The sequence below is a fragment of the Nipponia nippon genome, unplaced genomic scaffold (assembly GCF_047370975.1).
Source record: "Nipponia nippon isolate SJK-2023a ecotype South Korea unplaced genomic scaffold, ASM4737097v1 scaffold_2, whole genome shotgun sequence".
Lineage (NCBI taxonomy): Eukaryota > Metazoa > Chordata > Aves > Pelecaniformes > Threskiornithidae > Nipponia > Nipponia nippon.
In genome coordinates, this window is record NW_028262336.1 from 37,887,633 (window position 1) to 37,907,288 (window position 19,656).

A 19,656-nucleotide genomic window follows, 5' to 3' on the forward strand; every position below is an offset into this window, starting at 1 on the left:
CAGCCATCCTTCTCAGCCCCACAAATGGGCACTGCCTGTCTCAGCAAAGAGCCAACAGGAAAGCGCGACAGTAATTAAAATTGTTAAAATGTCACTGCTTTTAAAGAGTCCTCAACAGCAGATTCAGAAGTTTTTATAAAATATCATAATCCCTCTAACTAGACAGTATAGAAAGAGATCAACTATAGTTGAGCAACTATAAACAGAAAAATAAACCACACCTGTCAAATAAAATCAGATTATATTTTATGCTGAATTATCCTTTTACCCTTGCAAACTGCAAAATTCTGTAACTCACAATGAATCTCCCACGGCATATAATTTAGTGATACACACTACTGTACGAAAGAATACAATTTATATTACGTTTCAGCATTATTCATTACTTCTGCCTGACTATTCTCCTGAAATGCGCCGTTGTATTGTACCTGGAGTCCGGTTTGTTATTTGGACAATTGCATTTAGAGAGTGCTATTTACCTTGAAGTATTGATTTAAAACATTTCATTATCTACGTGCAACAAATTTGCCTATATAATGACTGCAGGCCTGACCTGCAGTCCACAATGGCAGTCCTCAATCAGATATACCATTTTCATCCATGCACTTAAATGTTAAGAAATTGAGGATCTGTAAGATTTTAGGGACCAACAGCCCCGATCAGAACTGAAGCTTCATCATCCTTTTTTATAGCTTGAAAAATCCAGCTTTGTTCGTCACCCTTAGGGAGAATGATACATTATACAGGGGTTATCTACAGTCTATCTAACAACTGTGCAATTCACCAGGTCCACGTGAGAGCACTGTGCAGGGAGCCCTCTCTCCCCCAGAAGTCCTGTTACTCTTTCCAGCAACCCCACTGCCCCAGCTTTCTCCCTCCTGTAGTTTTGCCTTTGCCACTCCAATAGACTTCTGAAACCTATTTCCAATTCCTGCAAGCTGGGGTTTTAAATTTAGACACAATGCTCATCCTTCTTAGAAGCGCCTGTATCAAAGAGTGGTAGTGCTGCCAGCCTCAGAAAGGCAACAAGAAGCAGCAAACATATATATTTCTTTTTACAGTCACCTGATTTTTGAACTCCTGATACTCATCTCCAGCTTACTGCTAAAACAGCTCATCTTGCCAAGTCTTCCAATAGCATGATTGTTGTGTGCACACAAGCGTAAGCCTTGAGCTTCTGAAATTTCTCTGCGGCTGCTCCTCCTTTCTTTGAAAACAGTATCAAGAGCTTCTTCCCTATGCAGCCATGTGAGAGGAGAGCTCAGCGTGATCCCTGCCGCAGCTCTCATTAACCTCCCCTCTCCAAGAGAAGTGGAGAAAGGCAGCCGAGCTGAGGATATCCCCCCTCCCCAGCCAAGGCTGAAAAATTCACTAAGACCAGAGCTTCTCCAAGCAAGAACAGATCTAACAGAGGCAAAGTCAAATTGCATCACGACAATTTCCCACCTGCCTTTCCATCAACAAAGTCTGAGCCTGTGCTGCTGAAATCAATCGGAATTTTATTATGGACTAAATTGGAAAAGAGATGGGAAGAAGGGAAAAGAACAATAAAAAAGCCTGTGTTTCTAAGTTATAGTTCTCATAGACAGCCTAATTGCATTCCAGTGCATGTAAGTCGGTATTTTCTTCAACAGTGCAACTAGTTGGCCATAAAATGGGTACATTGCATTTATTTGTGCATATAAAGGAAAAAAATTATTTTCATACATTTGGAAAAATGCATCTTTGCAATGGGGAGGCAAGAACTTACACTAAATGAGTAACTTTTTTGTAGCAAAATATGATCCAGACAGCATTTGTCATTCCATCCTTTATAGCTTCATTTTTTAAACAGCACAAAGTAGACATTTCCTTCACCTTTAGTGATAAAACCCTCCATTAACCTAAAAAAAAAAAAGAAACAAATGCAAAACTTAGGTCTAAACACATTTCAGTGATTTTAGGAGTAAAAAATTCCCAAACCACTATCAGCACCCACCCCCTGCTCTAAGGCTCACAGGTTCATCTCTATGCCGCTGAAGCAGCCTGCAAAACTGCAGGCTGGCAGGGCTCACAGCGGTAGCCATCCAGCCCCTTCCCACCCGGATGGGTGAGGCACAGCACTCCACTACAGGTGGTGGTGTCTCTTCTCCCCTTAGAGCTGAGGCATCAGCCGGCAGCCTGCACAGCAACGCAGGCACTGGCGTGCCAGCGTGAAGTTAACAGTCCATCTTGCTCAGTACTCTGTTTTATGCTCCACAGAGGCTATGAGAGAGCTTGCCTGCCAGCAAGGCTGCTCCTTGTCAGCTAGCAACCAGCTCATAACCCGGAGCGAGAAACCTGCTCCCCTAGGAATGTAACTGACTATTCTTGTTGCTGGCATAGATGCCCCCCCCTTTTTTTTTAATTAAACCGTTGATTATGCATTTCTCATGTTGAAAACGTTTCCTTTTCTTGTTTACTTTCCCCTTAGAAAGAGATGAATAAGAGAAGAGGTTTTTAAAAGTCTACATTTAATACAAAACAAGTAGGACCTTTTTTTCTTTTTATTAAACTTTGACAAGTTTGGATATTTATTGCCTACAACGTGCCTTTTTGTCGATTTCTTTGTAAGCATTAAGGCAAGAATTTATGATTTAACACTTGAGTGAATCACCATACAAAACACTCAGGATTTACACTGTTCCTTTCGTTACAAAATCCACTTTGGTAACCAGTCCACAAAAAAAAATCCATCTTCAATTCTTTACAGACCTTCCCTCTCCCTTCAGAAGTGTCAGTTAATCTGGAAGATAGAAATATGCAAAAGTTCCCACAGTTTTGTGTGTATCACCAGATCCCACCGACCACTCTGCTGCTCATTGCTCCGAGCTTTAAAGGAGGATGTATAGCTAGCTACTTCTAGTGTCGATTACCTGGCATCGCTTTGCACCTTTCACAAATGCTTCACATTTCCCAAGTCACTAGAAAGGGATTAGCCAGCCCAGCGCCTAGCACAGACCGGTGTTTCCCTGACAGCGCTGCCGGGAAGCCCTTCAGGGAAGGCAGCCGCCTCCAGCCCTTCCCCCGACACGCTCGTTCCCCAGCGCGGCGCCATTTCCCCGCCCGGCCGCGCCTCCCCCGCCTCGCCCTGCCCCACGACGAGGCAGCCAGGCTCGGCCCCTCCGGCCTCCCCGCCACCAGACCGGCGCAGGACGCGCAACGCCGGCCTCCCAGCCGCAGGCCACCTTCTTCCCACCTCGCCCGGGGCCTCAGGAGAGGTGTGCCGTGCCGTGCCGTGCCGTGCCGGCCCGCCCGCCGCCCGGCCCCGCGCGCTGGTCCTCAGGCAGCGGCGGCGGCGGCGACGCCCCGCCCTAACGGCTCCGCGGCCGGCGCGCGCCCCCCCGTCGCCGCCGCCACCTGCCGGCCCCGCCCGCTCCCCCCGACTTCGGTTTTCCCGGAAAGGTTCTCTTTCCGGTCCGCCACAGCTGTTCGCTTCCGGTTCCGTGCCCCCAACATGGCGGCGGCCCCTGCGCCAAGCGGGCTCTGAGCGCTGCTGAGCCTCCCTCGGTGCCGTCGCCCGCCCGCCCCCGCGCCGGGGCCCGCGCCCGCCCCCGGCCTCCCCGCTCCCTCCGTGCGGGGCGAGTCGGGGTGGGTGCCGGTGCCGCCGGGAGCGCCGGCCGCCCCGGGCTGCCGAGCGGTTCCTGCCCGGGGTTGAGGCGCTGCTGCTGCCGCCGCCATGGCGCCGGTGCAGCTGGAGAGCAACCAGCTGGTGCCGGCCGGCGGGGGCCCCGCGTCAGCCCCGGCCCCGCCGGCCCCCGGGGCCGTGACAGCCGCCGCCAGCCCCGGCTACCGGCTCAGCACCCTCATCGACTTCCTCCTGCACCGGACCTACGCCGAGCTGACCGTGCTGGCCGACCTGTGAGTGCCCCACGTTCCCCCTCGGCCGCTGCTAGGGCTAGCAGTGCCGCCTCCCTGCATCCCGGGAGGACGAGGCGGCCTCGCCGGGGGTCTGTCCCGGACCCCGGCCGGGGCTGGAGTGGGGAGAGGTGGTTGCTTCTTCCCCTTCTCCCACCCCGGGGAAATGCCCTCTTCGTGCAAGTTTGTCTGTGCATCGGGGTGTATTCAGGGGCCTAGCGAAAGCTGCCGAGTGATCTGTCATAAAGAGAGAAAAGGATGGTGAGGAGTGCAGAGCAGCTGAATGCAGATTGTCTGGGTAAATGCTTACGTTTGCCCCCAAGTTACTGTCAAAAACCCAACTGTAGCGGCTGTACTGATAACAAAATACACGAAACTGAAACGTGTGAAACTAAGATGTTTTTGGATGCTGCAACTCCTTGAGTTACCTGTCTACTTTTTCAAATACCATTTGATTATTTTGGAGAAAGAAAATAAGTTATTTACATTTGCTTTACGATTTGCTGTGCTGATGTTGTTGTGTTTGAAGTGGCAAAACAAAGGAATGTTTTTGGGCCAAGAAAAACTTTAATGAAAGCATTTGGACTCTGAATAAACCTGTTTCCCTTTTAGTTTGTTTAACCTTAGAGGTTCTTGTGGGGAACCTGTATGTTTTAAGAAGTGACATACAGAACAAATGGAAAAAAATAGGTATAGTTCTTGTAAATTACCATATCTGGTAAGTATGCAAACAGAGTTTTGCTTGACTTGGGGTTAAGAGTGTTCAAACTCTGGAAAGGATGAGAAGTTTTAGCACTTTAGTTTGCTTTGGAAGAACTTCCAAAATGTCAGTCAAGAAGTCTTTCCTGTATGTTTAGGGTATGTGTAGACAGTAATTGATACTGTATGCATTCTTGTAGGAGCATCTGCCTGTGATGTCTTTTATTCTTGTTTTCAGGTGTAGAACAGGTCCTTTTGACTTAAGTACATCATTAAAGTACAAAATAAAATGGGTGGTGTGAACAACACATGGGGAATGCTTTAGGCACTTTGATTCAGCAAGTAGTTTATAAGCTATGTGATGTCCCCTCCAAAAGCAGAGTGAGCTAGATTTTTCCACTGTATTTCCCCATAAAGTAGGGATTTGGCTAGTAGAAAGCCCAGCTGGAAAGTATTATCCTCTTTCCCTTCAACAAAATGATTTCTCATTCTTTTACTAACACCAACCTAGTCCTAGAATAAAAAACCCAACTTTTTAAATGAGATGCCTGTGATACCTCTAGAACACTACAGAAATATAGTCCCTTCTCTGCAGTAGTATTTGTAACACAGGTTGTTGATAAAGTTCTGGAGTATGGCATTTCTCCACTTTTAGATTGATTAAAAAAGGAAGGGAAACTCATTTCAGGCAAGTCAGGAAACAGCCAATTTTAACACCTGCTGCAGATGTTCTAGGATTGCTACTATGAATTAATTAACTCTAGTAATGGATGATTAGTGTGAGAGTCATCAATTACAAAGCACAGGCAGTGATGCTGTGTGGCTCACTAGATTAGCAGAAGTCTTGGGATTTCAATACCCTTCATCAAGCTTTTCAATTTATTTGACCAGTTCCAGCTTACCTGGTACAGAGTAGTGGCAGGTGCCCTGTGATGCTATTATACACCTAATTTTATTGGGTTTTTCCCCCTTTTAACTAGGCCGCTTTATCAAACATGTAATTTCATTGTATTTAGGAAACATTTACAATTGTAGAAATTTTGAAATGCTCTTTATAGGTACATAGAAGTTTTTCTTGTACTTAGTTGAAGGTTACTAACAAAACTTCAAGTAGTCTGAAATGTAATAGAACAATATATAATACACTGCCTTTTTTTTTTTCCTTTTTAATATAGATTACCAAGAAAGACTGATATGGAAAGGTGAGTTACAATAAGACAGTCCGTAATGCATGTTAAAATATAAACTTTATTTAGGAAGTTAAGTTTAATATAGACGTGTTTAAATAAAATTTTTCTCCTAATTTTAGATTTTATGCAAGAAAATAAGCCTTGTCTGTCTTGCTGTCACTACATAGTTTCAAGATTTTTCTCAGCATCAGTGGCAATATTAGTTTTTGTTGGGTTTTGGTTTTGTTGATGTTTAGGCTTTTCTTGTTGTTGCAGTGTTCAGTAACACACTGTTGCTGTTATAGTAGGTGAACTCTGTTAAGGGCATTTTTCTCTTCATGAATCTTGAAGCAATGAAGTGACAGTAAAGCTGATGTGAAAGGGAACTGGAGAACCTAAATAGATACTAGTTAGTGTGATAAAGAAACTTTTTGTTCAGAAGAAGCAGTTCAACAATTAAAACAAGGTAAAAACCTCTTTTCTGCTTTTTTCCATGTTACCTGATGTTTCTTATCATGAGCACTGTTTTCTGCTTCTGTCCTATGTGTTTTTGAAATGTGAAGATTATTAGAAAACAAATGTAAGAGACCAGAACGGGTCTTCCCCTCCTCCCACTCCCACCCCACTCCCCAAGATGAACGAACTTGATTTACTTTTTTGTTTCTTTGGGTAAATTTTATGGAAGTTGTCAGGAAATTGTTTCCTTTGTTATTTGTGTTGACGTGCTAATTGACCTAATTTTCTTTGGAGACATGTAGCAGCTATGATATTCCTAAGAATGTTAACAAAGATTTCTGTGTACCAGGATGATCATTAATTCAGTTATCTCAAATCTTCCAAAACTCTCATAACATGTTGTGGAATTAATCCCATTTTCAGGGAATCATAACCTGGGATGATTCCTTGTGCTCCTTTTCCTTATGCATAATATTTTATGAAGAGAAACAATCTGAGTTTTGTTTGTTTCTTTTTAATTATCACTCTATTTGCTGAGGAAATTACATTCAACTTAGGTCCAGAGCTCCTGCGTACTGGGGGGGGGCGGGGGCTTCTCCCATCTAGATGTTTAGCATTTCTTGGTAAAGTTGGAATCTACTTTGTGCGGCACACAGATCTGGAGCAACATCTTAAGTCCTAATGGATTACAGATAAAAGAAAATAAGACAGCCTTCAGTGGTTACAAAGAATGTCCTGCAATTGAAATTGTCTCGAAATTAAATGTTCACATCTTTGTTAGTTTTGACTTACAGCTCTTCTTGATGAAGTAGCTTTCTAGCTCTTGGAGGAAATCTCTAAGGAAGGTAGTTTAATTATCCAGGTTATTCTATTTTTCCTAACTTTGAGAGCGGTAATGGCAGCAGTAGTTGGGCTTCAAGCTCTGTTTCTTGAAGCTAGTCTGCTGACATGGCATATGTGCTTTGGTGAAGATGTGATGGTATTATCCTCTAATAAAGTTCACATAAAATCTAAGTTCATTACCATAGTGCCTAGCTAAAAGATGCTGTGATAAGAAAAACTGATTGGAAATTATGCATTGTAGTATAATATGGCTTTTCTTTGTAAAGGCTCATTTATTATTTACCAATGATAGCAATAAATCACTCTTGCAACAAGAAAGAAGTGGTTGGATTAAAAAAACATTAGTACTGTGGTGTAAAACTAATAGTGATGAGTTCTGGGGGAAATCCAGGGGCTTGCTTCTTTATAACGGAGACCTTTTTTTGCTCAGTATTCTTTATCTTTTCCTTTTTATCCTCTAATAAACTGTAATATGTGGGAAACTTTTATCTAAATACAGTAATGGCCGTATAAGATTTAACTGGAACTGGGATTATAACGACTTTGCACGGCCCTGTCTTCTGTTGTGGGAAAATGGAAAGTAAAACCTTAAACCTGCATTCCTGAATGAACAGTTCCTGATGAGAAATATTTGAGAGAAGTATTGTTAAAATACTTCCAAGAACTACATAAACATACTGTTTGCCTAAAACCAGGCAGTTTTCCTACTGGTTTTGCAGTAGTTTGTGAACAAGACTGTTACTTTTCAAACTTGCAGCAAACACTCTGCCATCTGCACAAGATTAATAAAAAAGCATTCAGAACTGTTGTCAGAATGTCTTATTTGTGACTTCAACAACAGTGCAATTATGTACCTAATTTTTGTGAAACATTGAGTTTCATTCTTTTCCAATGACAAAATCACTGTTATTTCACTCCTTTCGTAGACACAGATAGTAGTTTTGGTTGGAATGGTACTTTGGAGATACCTAGTCCAACCCTCTGCTTGAAGTAAAAGACAGTTTCAAAGTTGGTTCAAGTTGCTCAGGGTCATATCCAGTTGAGTTTTAAATATCTTCAAGGATGAAAATCCTGCAACCTTTCTGGGCGACCTACTTCAGTATTTGACTGCGCCTCTGTGTGTTTCTTTCTTTGTTCTCCTAATGTTGAACTACTTTTTCCACTGTTTTAGTTTGTGGCTGTTATCCGTCAGCCTTTTGCACTTTTGGGAAGAGTCTGGTTCCATCTTCTCTATAACACCCCTTTAGATATTTGAAGACGACAGTAGGATCTCACCATAGCCTTCTCTTCTTAATCATAAACACAGCTTCCTCAGCCCCTCCTTGCCAGTCATGTGTTCCAGCCCCTGACCCGCTTCTGTACAGCAGTGTCTTTCTTGACTAGGGAGTATAAAACTGGACATAGTGCCTCAGATGTAGTCTCACAAGTGCTGACTCAAGGTGAATAATCCCCTTCCTTGACCTAGGCTGCACCAGTGCTAATACAGCCTGTCATTGTTGCATGGGCGTGTTGCTGATGCCTGCTCACCTGTTCATCAGGAGGCCCAGGTCCACTTCTCCAGAGCTGCTGCCCGGCTGCTGCTTAGTACCCAGTCTGTGCTTTTAGATGAGATGGTTTGATTCCAGATGCAGGACTTTGCATGTGGTTTTGCTGGACTTCATGAGGTTCCTGTCACCCAGTTCCTCCAGCCAGCTGAGGTCCCTCTGTTTGCTCCCACCAGTTTGGCATCTCCTGCAAACTTCCAAAGAGTGCGTTCCATCATGCAGGTTGTTGATGAAGGTGATAAATTGAATTGGCCCAAGTATTGACCCTTAAGGAACACCACTAGTAACCAGCATTAAAGAAATCCAGCTGATAGCCAGTCACAGCCTTTTATTCCTGGTAGTGCAGCCAGTTTTTTGTCTACCTTGTAGTCCACTCTACCCACGCCATATCTCACAAGCTTGGCTTCAAGGATGCTATGGGAGATCTTGTCAAAAGCTCTGTGAAAGTCAATTTAAATGGATCTTCTGTTCTCCCCTTGGTCACAGGCAATTGCATTGATCAGGTATGGTTTGCCCTTGGCAAATTTGTGCTGGCTGTTCCCAGGCTACTTTCATGTTCATTATTTATCTGGTCATAGCTTCTGGAAAGATTTGTTCTATGAATTTTCTTCTAAATTGAACTTAGGCCAGTTGGCCTATAGGTCCCTAGATCCTTCTTGACCTTCTTGACGAAGGGCATGATGTTTGCTTTTTCCAGTCATCAAGACCTTTGATTACTATGGCCTTTTGAAAATGATAGAGAGCAACTTTATAGTGGCATAGGTCAGCTCCCTCAGCACCCTTGGATGCATCCCATCTACTCCAATGGACTTCTGTATGTCAAGCTTGCTTAAGTGGACCTTAACTTGATATTCTTCTACTGTAGCTAATGCTTCACTCCCCCAGACTCAGCCACTAGTCTGAAGGATCTGAAACCTCTGAGATCAGAACTTACCAGTAAAGACCAAGGTAAAGAATGAACTGAGTACCATGGTCGCTAGAAAGCTTTTTAATGTGCTTTGCTTTTATAGGCCTTGTAAATGTACTTTTTCCTTAAGTTTCACCTTCCTTGAACAAAATTTTTTGTGCAGCCCAGCATAAGGTCCTGTATCTATAATGAGGGACAAAGGAACACAGAAAAATTGAAGGACTTTGGGTTCTTAGTAGAGAAGTAGATGGATCTGAATTCCCAACGCAGTTGTCATTCAGGGATGATGGTGGTGGTTCTGGAAGCAGGATTCTGTCAAGTAGAAGTAACAAGTCTTCTGCAACTTCATACACGTGGTATTAATGGGACAGTTAGTGGAATAGTGTGTCTGGTTTTATCAATAATTATCATTATTAAATTGCTGTGCTTTTTCCTGGTTTTTGAGGGGGTGGGGGAGGGGTTTGTCTACCTGTGATTTCTGGTCACAGAACATCAGTTTGAATTTTTCTTGCTTTTGTGCTGTTTTCACCACAGAAGTTTGATTGCTGTAAATACTAGATTTTAGCAACTTTTGTATGAAGTTTGTCTGAGAGATTACTGGCTTTCTAAAGTCTCACTGTAGACATCTTTCAAATCCCATGACGTTTTTCTGAATCTTTCCAAATTCTCAACATCTTGTTTTCATAGTGTAGTTACTATTCGAGCAGTATGTACATATAGCGGTTTGTCCACTGCTTGAAATCTTAATATCAGGCTGAATGCCATTCTAAAACATATGCTCTAGAACGCAGAGAAGTTATTGGCTGAATGCCCAAGTTCTTGGATGAGGTTTGTAGTATGTAATGCAAGAAACCCGACCAGATGGTATTAGTTGTGCTTCTGGCCTAAATGTTCATCTGCTACAAGCAGATTATGCTTTATGTATTGCACAGAAGAGTTAACCTCATTACACCAACACTTTCAGCAGAAACAGGCTCTATCTATATTATGGGTATGTGTTCTACAGATTAGGATCAGAAGGAAGTGCAACTTCTGTTCGGTAGAGGCCAGTATCTGTTGCACTGATTAATGTTCTTTTTGTCCAAATGCTTTTGTTACTTTAGAAAACCATATCAGGAAAACATCTTGGATTTGGGGTTTTTTTCAAAGTAACTAGAAAACCATGATGAAATTAGTGAATCGAACATGTAGAAAGGGAGGAAAACCTCTATAAACATTAGATTAAATGGTATTTCAGGGTGTATGGTATTACAGATCTATGTTGTACATCTGCGTGTCTTGTCTAATGTATCTACAATGTAGATCTGTAATAAAGGGGGAAAATCTGGGTATGCCCTATTACGTTCTCTTTTACGAAAAATGACTCTTAAGACATGCAAACATACACTGCCTCATTTTGACTATCTCATACAAAGCACCGTGGGAGGAATATTGACTATCAGTAATTTCTCCTTATCCCAATTTCTTTGCAAGGCAGTAATGGAGAGGAAAGTAAAAGGGTGGGGGGAGGTTTGTGGTCTTCCCCACCACCACCCCATTTCCTGGCAAAATGCTAGCATATTGTAACATACCATGTAAAGACATCTTAAAATTACTAGAGTGATATTTTGTTTAGTATCTGGTTTTGTGGGTGGTTTTTGTTTGTTTGTTTTTTAGTGAATGTCAGTGTAATGTTACTGCCAGGTCCTGTAACCCTTAGGTATATTGTCTTGTCTACTTTAAACTTAATTATAAGCCCTGGGGAAATCCTCTAAAAGGTATAAAAATAATTCAGTTGAGTTGGCTATGGAATTGTTTCTCTTAAAATCAGTGATTAATTCATGTGAGTATGCTTTTTTTTGTTTCCCTGGTCTTGGTTGGTTAGAATCCACGTATATAAGTTAGCATTTAGGTATTCAGAACAGTGAGCTTTTTTTTTTCATGTTCTAATCAAACAATCCATTTATTAGTGATAACTTCTAATGCTATTAATGAAGGCATCTTTACAGCTTTTTTTTATTGGCACAGAGTTAAATTGCAGCTTTATTATATATCTGAGCACTGGCTTAATGTACATTTGTTTTTTTCCAGAAAAATAGAAATAGTGCAGTTTGCAAGTCGCACTCGTCAACTGTTTGTTCGTTTGTTAGCCTTAGTCAAATGGGCTAATAATGCTGGAAAAGTGGAAAAATGTGCGGTAAGTCAGCAACAGAGTTTGGTATGAAATAATCTCTAAGTGATGTGGGATTTTGGTAGCCCCTAACTTCTCCTTACTATAGAAGTTAAAAAAAAAAAAAAAAAAGCCTATTTCATAGGCAAATTAATATTAAATTATAACCAATTTCTTCCTGTTTAGAAATTGTATAATTTTGTCTTTTAACAGTTCATGTCCCCAAAAACTCATCAGTGGCAAAAAGTGAAAGGGTTGTCTGCACAGAGTTTCAGGACTGCTTTGGGGTTAGGTGACAGAACAGGGAAGATGGTGATCTCAGTGTGTTAGTTCTTATTATCACTTTCATCCTGCTCTTGGTTAAATAAGAATAAAGTCCAGAATGTTGCAAAAAACAAGCCCTGAGTGATTACAAACAAGTATGGTTGCATTCCAGTAGCAATCATCAGATAAAGAGCTGTCAGGCTTTACAGATCCTCCACAGCATCAGAAATGGCATGCAGATTTAAAGCATCCTTGCATATGAATGTAAGAAATGGCCAGAATATTCATTCTTCCTTTGTTCTATAGATGTGATTACTTGAATTGGAAGTGACAGATAAAATCATCTCAGTCATGTGTACTAGATGAACTAAATATAAAGGGGCATTGATTTGTGCATTTTTTGGACACGTATCTTTTTTTCTTTTTTTTTCCCCTCCCTTCCTCCTTGTCCTCTACAGATGATATCAAGCTTTTTGGATCAGCAGGCCATTCTGTTTGTGGACACTGCTGATCGTCTGGCATCGCTAGCTAGAGATGCTTTGGTTCACGCTCGTCTACCTAGTTTTGCTATCCCGTATGCTATTGATGTTCTGACAACTGGATCATACCCGCGCCTGCCTACCTGCATTAGGGTAAATAATGCTACCATATGTCTGCGGCGGGGGGGGTGGGGGTGGGAATCCCCTATACAGTATCAAATGCATGTTAATGAACCTGATTATCTACATGCAAATGGAACTGTAGTTTAATACAGGCCTACTGCCAAGTCTCTGTAGTGTCGGTTTCTCATGCAGAGCCCTTCCTATTTGGACAAGTTATGCTTTCCCAATAAAACATTCACTCCATTTAAATTTGTCCTGCATCTAGGATGAGTATAGTAACAACTGTTCTTCCTTGGTTCTTTAAGTATTTGCACATGGTAAGCCACCATCCTAGAAAAATGAAGTGTGAAAAGGAGGTACTGACATCTGTTGTTCTTAGAGGTTTTGCCTGTATTTGGAAATGTACTGAAATACTTAGAGCTCTTTTTAATGCTGCTGCCTTTTCTTACTGATAAAATACAGAATAACAGGATTTTGTGAAGTAATATAAACATTAGTACCTGTGACTTAGATCTACAGCTGCAGATAAGGATTGGCTTTCAAATCTTAGTATTTAAAGACACGTTTAGCCTGATGTAAGGCACTGAATTTATTTAATTGTTCCAAGTTGAGCAATTTTATTCAATGGTCAGTCTCAGGTAAAATGTAATCAACTAGAAAACAAATCTGAATGTAAGATATAAAACTTCGATTGTGTGTAATGGCCTGTAGTATTTACATTTTCAGACTTCTAGTCTGGTTAATTTTCACCGTTCCTACTGTCAACGTATTATACATGTTTAAGATATCTAGACTTGTTCATGTTTATTTTAACAGGATAAAATAATCCCTCCTGACCCAATAACAAAGAGTGAGAAGCAAACCACACTTCATCAGCTAAACCAGATTCTTCGACATCGACTAGTGACTACAGATCTCCCTCCACAGCTGGCAAATCTTACAGTTGGTAAGAACTGGAATTACTTTTTGAAGAATACGTTATTGCAGGCTGATTTAAAACTGTTGCTTTGGTGCTGAAGCCAAGCTAAAAGATAGCTTAAGTGAGACTTCTAGGCATGCTTAATCTGTTAAGACCGGAATCCTGTCTCTGTATGACATCAAAATATGTCTTTTCCCCTTTTGAAAAATGAAAGCACCGATAATATTGCTGAAATATTACTTACTTTCAAGAAGAAATCCTGTGCAGGTAGTGGCAAAAGGTTGTAGACATTGTCTTGCTCTTTCAGCAAACGTGTTATGAAAGAGTCTTAGGCCTAACAATGTAACTGCTTTACCTTAAGTTAATTTTAAAATGTAATTTAATTAAACTGTTAGGTCTTTCTATAGAAACTCTTTGAACTTTAGCTTAAACAAGTCACTAATGTTGCTTTTTTAATCTGTTTTGATATTCATCTTCATGCATAGAATCTGTTCATAGTTATGCATGCCGTTTGTTCTGTGGCTCACTGCGGTGCCAGATCTCTTAATCTGTTTTCAGATCTCTGTTTTCAGTTAGCCCAAGTAGTGGTAGACATTAAGACGACCTTTGTTACGGGAAGGATGGCTATAAACTGGACTAGGTTATTGCAGAATCACAGAGAATAGGACTGGAATGGATCTAGGTCATGCTTTTAACTAAGACAAGGTTAGCCATCTGTAAACCATACCCCGCAGACCTAGATCAAAGATGTTTTTGAAAAGTCTTAATTTTCATTGGTCCCTATGTGAACGCTTGCAATATCATTATTAGAGCCATTTTTGTCTAATGGAAGTATAAATGGATATATGTCTGAGCTCTTCAGATTTTTCAGTTAACTAAACATTTCAATGACTTAATTTCTGGGTTTGGGTTTGGTTTGTTTTAAGAGCACGTCTGGGATGCTTTTGAAGATGAAACTTTGTGAGTTAATGTGGTTAAAATTTCTATAGGAATATTTCTATATGTCTAGAATTGTAATGGTATATGGCATATTTTAAGTGATTGAGAAGAAGGTTGACCCGCAGTCTATAGTAAGGACTTGTACTAAATTGTTTGCTCTGCCACTCATTCTCTTTATGACCTTGCTTACATAGTTTTGACAGTCTTTGTTCCAGTTCTTGAAACTGATAGCAATGTTCACAAAGGTGCGAGGATATATATGTCAATCAGATAAATAGTGTACATAATCTTTTCTTGTGTGCATATATATGAATTATGCAAAAGATTATCTTCCTCACATGAAAACGGAGTTCTAATATTTTAATGTTAAATAAATGGTTTGCAGTGAGATGTGTTTCCAGGACTAGATTTCAGCCTGGGCTGAGATCGCGTTCTGAACCTCTTTTAAATGTTGCTTAAAGTATTCATTGTTCACATAGCAAAGAAGTGGAAAAATTAAGCTAGGCGTTTTGTTTGTGTAACTTGTCAGGCGGGTAGTCAGCTCAGTGTTACTCTGTATTATAGTAGCACAAGTGTTATCAAGTTATCTTGACTAAAGTACTCTGTTCAGGACAGTTTGGGACAGGGATGTCTGTCCATGCTGCTTATTGACACTGGTTCTGTTGCAGAAACAACTGTGAGTTGCACAGAAATACACACAACAGAGCAGAAACTATAGGGAAGTAATCCATTGTGAATGCCAGGAGCTACCACGCTGATATTTTGAGGCATCTTAGGAGACTGAGTGAAATAAAACTTTTTTTTTTTTTTTAATTCCTTAGCCAATGGCCGTGTGAAGTTCCGAGTTGAGGGTGAGTTTGAGGCCACCTTGACAGTGATGGGTGATGACCCTGACATCCCCTGGCGCCTTCTCAAACTGGAAATTTTGGTTGAAGACAAGGAAACTGGTGGTAAAAAAATCAAACCTTGACACTTTCTTTTTAACATGATGTTCATCTCTGATGCTATATAGGTCTTGTTTATACAGGGTCTTTTGCATATCACAAGATAATGAAACTGTATATACTTGTTCTGTTTTCACCTTGCACTTATATGCATTTGATACCTTAACAATGGTAGACTGTGACAATGTAGTAGACTGACATTTCCGGAGTAAACCAAGGTTTTTGTTATTTTGTTAGAAATTCTGATATGGAAATTGCTCAATACAGTTGTATCTTTTTTCTTTTTAATTTATTATTTTATTTAATCATTTTAAATACCTATTTTCCTGATGTCTAATGTGAATTATTTTTAATTCATGTAAGATGGTCGAGCCTTGGTTCACAGCATGCAGATCAACTTCATCCATCAGTTGGTCCAGTCACGGCTGTTTGCTGATGAAAAGCCACTTCAGGACATGTACAGCTGTCTGCGTATCCTTCTGAAAGTTGCTTCTGAATAAGCTGTGTAATGTAGCCTTGCTCCTCCAGGCAGCTGGAGGTGAAGAAAAATGGGATTCCCTGTTAAGCTAGGGGGAAATGTCTGGACGTGGAGTAAAAATGATGGCCTTAGAAACAGTTATTCTCACGTGCCAGCATGTAAAATTTGATTTTACACAATTAATCATCAAAGGTAAAGGTGAGGTACTCAAGACAGCAGGTTGTGTGGTAAGTCAGTGCAGCAGCAGCTGGCTGCACGTGCTAATTTCAGAGATAGACTACAGTGCTGACTTGGAAGGTATGGGAGCTGACAATTCGTACTGCCAAGAACTGCAGTAAGGTGATGATGGTGTGTTAACTGTATTACACCTGTGTGAATAATGAAATGGGATATAGCATGTGCAGGAAGTAGTGCAGCAACTTTCTGTGTGCAAAGGGCAAATTGCTTGACAATGTGAAACAGTTTTCAGTTAAACGGCTTCTGCAGAAACAAATAGAATCATGTTAATTTAGGATGACCATGGAAGATGGGGTTAGTGTTAACTATAGGGTGAATTGAATTTCTTTGTCAGTAATCCTCTTTTCCCTAAAAGATGAGCAGAGTTAAAATCTGTAGAACAAAGCTATTGTGACACTACTGTCTAACACTCTGCCCTAGACAAGAGTTTAAAAAAAAACCCAAAAAACCTTTGAGAAATATTTGATACTGTTTATATGTTTTTATCTCTAGATTAGTATATTAGTGTGTTTTCAGACAGCATCTTGTCTGACTTTTGTGACAAATGGATTTATGTAGTGTACAGACTCTTTGGAGGTCTTATGTTTTCTTAACTCCATTCGTTAGACTCCTTCTGCTTAGCACTTCAGTTGGAAGTCTTGCATTCACAAACACTAATGCTGATTCGAGAGCGCTGGGGTGACCTTGTGCAAGTGGAGCGATATCACGCAGGGAAATGTCTCTCGCTCTCTGTTTGGAAGTAAGTTAATTTTAAAAGGACTGTTAACAAACAATAACTGAAATAATAAGAGGGTTTTCATTTACTAAGCTTGAGCCAGAATTTTCAGAATTGTACTTTCTTTTCGATGTGAGATTCCTAAATTCTTGTAATTAAGTACCTAAACATGTTACTTGACTTGCAAAGAAGTGAGGGATATGCATTATTGTACAGGAGAACAATGGATACAGTCATAAATCAGCTGGTATTTATGTGGATATCTAACTCAATAAATGAATTAGACAATTCTTTGTCAGTCTTTCACTGTATTTATTGCTTGACTTGCACTAGATAAAATTTTAAAAAGCAATCCAAATGCTCTTCTGATTGTGTTGAATTTGCAGCCATCTAAAACTTCTTTATGTAGTTAAAATTTACCAACAGTTCTGCATTAAAATGTAAACTAAAACAAATGCTTGTTTTTCAGTTCAGCTGACGTAATCTTATTTTTATGCAGAACTCTCAGAATCAAAGATTAGCTACTGAAAAGCATATTTTCTGCTGTTCCAGTTACATGGTTTAATTGTTCTCTTTATTTTAAGCCAACAGGTGCTTGGCAGGAAAACTGGGACCGCATCTGTTCATAAGGTCACTATTAAGATTGATGAGACTGATGTCTCAAAACCCTTACAAATATCTCATGAGCCTCCACTGCCAGCCTGTGATTCCAAACTGATGGAAAGAGCCATGAAGGTAAATGTTTGCTTTGCAGTAGGCATCTAGTTTTATAAATCAAAAACTTAAAAATGCTTTGCATTGTCAGTTTGTTTCACTTTGATTCTATTTAAAGAGCTCTTTTCTAAGATTTCTAGTCAGCAGTTACTCTAGGTTGTGGTGTATTTATGTTGGGACCTAAAATTGTTGTTACAAATTATTGGCCTTGACTTCATCTTAAAAATTACACCTACTTTACATTGCATTATATACCACTTACAAGACCGAATGCTGAGGCTGGGGGGAAACAGCAGCAAATCTTCAGTTATGTTTAGTGTTTGGCTTGAAATGCTTTATAGAGAGCCAGTTCTTCCCTTTCCTGTCTTGGAGGTGCTGTGTAAACTTCCTCTGAAAATCAGCTTCCCTGTGTTGCTTGAGTTCGCTACCCAGCAGTGCTGTTCACTTCAGAAAATCTTACATCATGATTTGGAAATCTTGTGCAAAAGAGCTAATGTGGTTTGCTTGTTACAAGTGTTAAGTGAAGCTTGGTTTTACATGATCACTAACCAGATTATGTCATGCGGCCTATTTGAATGTGCTTCTGTATTGTTCAAATTCCCACATGTTAAAGGTGGGATTGTTGAAATGATCCGAAATGAGTAACTGCAGTCGACTTCCTACTTGGATAAAGCTTCACTGGTGATAATTCTAGATCTTGGTTAATGATATCTAAGAGAAGCTGCACTCTAGGTTTTATAAAAAGTCTTAGTGGAGTATAGTAGCCTTCTACTCTGTTTCTAGAGTAGAAATTCTACTATTAGTATAGTAAATATATACTAAATTTACTCATTTAATAGCGTAAATTATTTAGGCTACTAAATATACAGTTAATTTAGCAAAGATACTGTATTTATGCCTAAATCCAGGAAAATGTGCTTTATCTAAAACATCTGCTGAAGTTCCACTGGAGCTGATGCAATCTAAGCTCACTGAATCAGGTCTACAGACTGTAGCTTAAGATACGAGGCCACTGTACATTTGCGATTTATCAAAGTTAATGCTGACTCCCTTAATAAGTACTTGCTCTGAGCTTAAAAAATTTATCAGCTATGGTATATACACTGCTGTTCTAGTGTTTGAATAATGATCTCAGCTGTAATGATGTAGATAGCACACTGTGTTTCTGTTTAAGATACTATATAAAACAGCGGCATGAACAAATATGTTTGTCTAAGCAGGTTATTATACATTAACCTACTGAAAATTGGATGTAGCTGTAGAACCTTTAGTCACTTGTTTGAGGAAGATTTAACTCATAGCAGCTGCTGAGTTGAAATGGTGTTGTGGGTGGATAAACATTTGATTTTTAAGGACTTGTCTTGGAAAGTTAATCATTAGGGGAAGGTCATTCTGGTATATACGAAGGCATGTACTGAAATTCTGTATAATTCTCTTCTGATATAAACCTCTTCTGCATTTATCTCTTATGCTAGAATAAAATTTGAATTTAATTCACCTTGAACAGTTTTCAAAGCAATGTGGAGTTAAGTAGAAAAAGGTTTTGCGGTAATCTACAGCTTTGCTTATGCAAAGTATGTAAATAATATGACTGTAACGTGAATGCATGTAAATGCAAATGCTGTAATTTTAAGTTGCACAAGTAAGCTACAGTTAATATAAGTGGTGGCATAAGCTTCAGCACTGGCAGTGCAACAAGCCTCCAGATACTCCTGGGTTCAGTAGGGTTGCTTATATTCACTGACTGCATTGTTACCCCATTAGCAGGACTAAAACTAGTGTGTTGTATTTCATGCTACAGCTACATATGTGTTTGTGTAGAGGCAACCATATTCTAATAGTGTTGTTTGCGGGGGGAGTGGTTGTGGTTTGGTTTTGGTTTGGTTTTTTTGTTTGTCTTTTTTTTTGCCTTAGCTTAAGCTAGTTATAAGTGGGTGCATGCTAAGCTGGAAAATACTCCGGCCTTGATCCAGAACAAGTAGGTCTGCACAGGGAGTGGTAACAGCATCGTTTGTGCAACTTCTTTTCTTTTATATTTTCTTCCAGTCTTCTCTCAAAAACCCTCCCACTGCCTGCTGCACAGACAGAATTTTTTGTTAGTTTCTTGTATTTTATAGTGATCCAAATACTCGAGTTAATAGTTCATTTGGTTCACCACAGTTCTGAGCAAATTCTTTCTTAAGTGATTGTTTTATTAAGTT

At 40.2% G+C, this 19,656-nt stretch overlaps 1 protein-coding gene and 1 long non-coding RNA gene across 5 annotated transcripts in view; one reads left to right on the forward strand and one right to left on the reverse strand.

Moving 5' to 3' along the window:
* Nucleotides 1-3,378, reverse strand: part of LOC148055748 (uncharacterized) — a 36,050-nt gene extending 32,672 nt beyond the window's left edge. For 2 of the 4 annotated variants that reach the window (XR_015704691.1, XR_015704689.1), the window contains exons 1-2: nt 2,571-3,180; nt 1,751-1,883 (exon numbers count right to left, since the gene is read on the reverse strand). This is a non-coding gene — a long non-coding RNA (uncharacterized LOC148055748). Of the gene's footprint in view, nt 1-1,654; nt 1,884-2,570; nt 3,181-3,217 lie in introns of those variants that run through there. The other 2 variants (XR_015704690.1, XR_015704688.1) reach the window with 2 other exon arrangements.
* Nucleotides 3,379-3,472: 94 nt separating this feature from the next.
* Nucleotides 3,473-19,656, forward strand: part of MED14 (mediator complex subunit 14) — a 37,921-nt gene continuing 21,737 nt past the window's right edge. Inside the window, exons 1-9 of the mRNA XM_009465136.2 lie at nt 3,473-3,879; nt 5,751-5,777; nt 11,565-11,670; nt 12,366-12,539; nt 13,326-13,455; nt 15,189-15,317; nt 15,675-15,782; nt 16,633-16,765; nt 17,326-17,476. Of these exons, the coding sequence (XP_009463411.2) occupies nt 3,698-3,879; nt 5,751-5,777; nt 11,565-11,670; nt 12,366-12,539; nt 13,326-13,455; nt 15,189-15,317; nt 15,675-15,782; nt 16,633-16,765; nt 17,326-17,476 (1,140 nt within the window). The 5' untranslated portion in view covers nt 3,473-3,697. The remainder of the gene's footprint in view (nt 3,880-5,750; nt 5,778-11,564; nt 11,671-12,365; nt 12,540-13,325; nt 13,456-15,188; nt 15,318-15,674; nt 15,783-16,632; nt 16,766-17,325; nt 17,477-19,656) is intronic.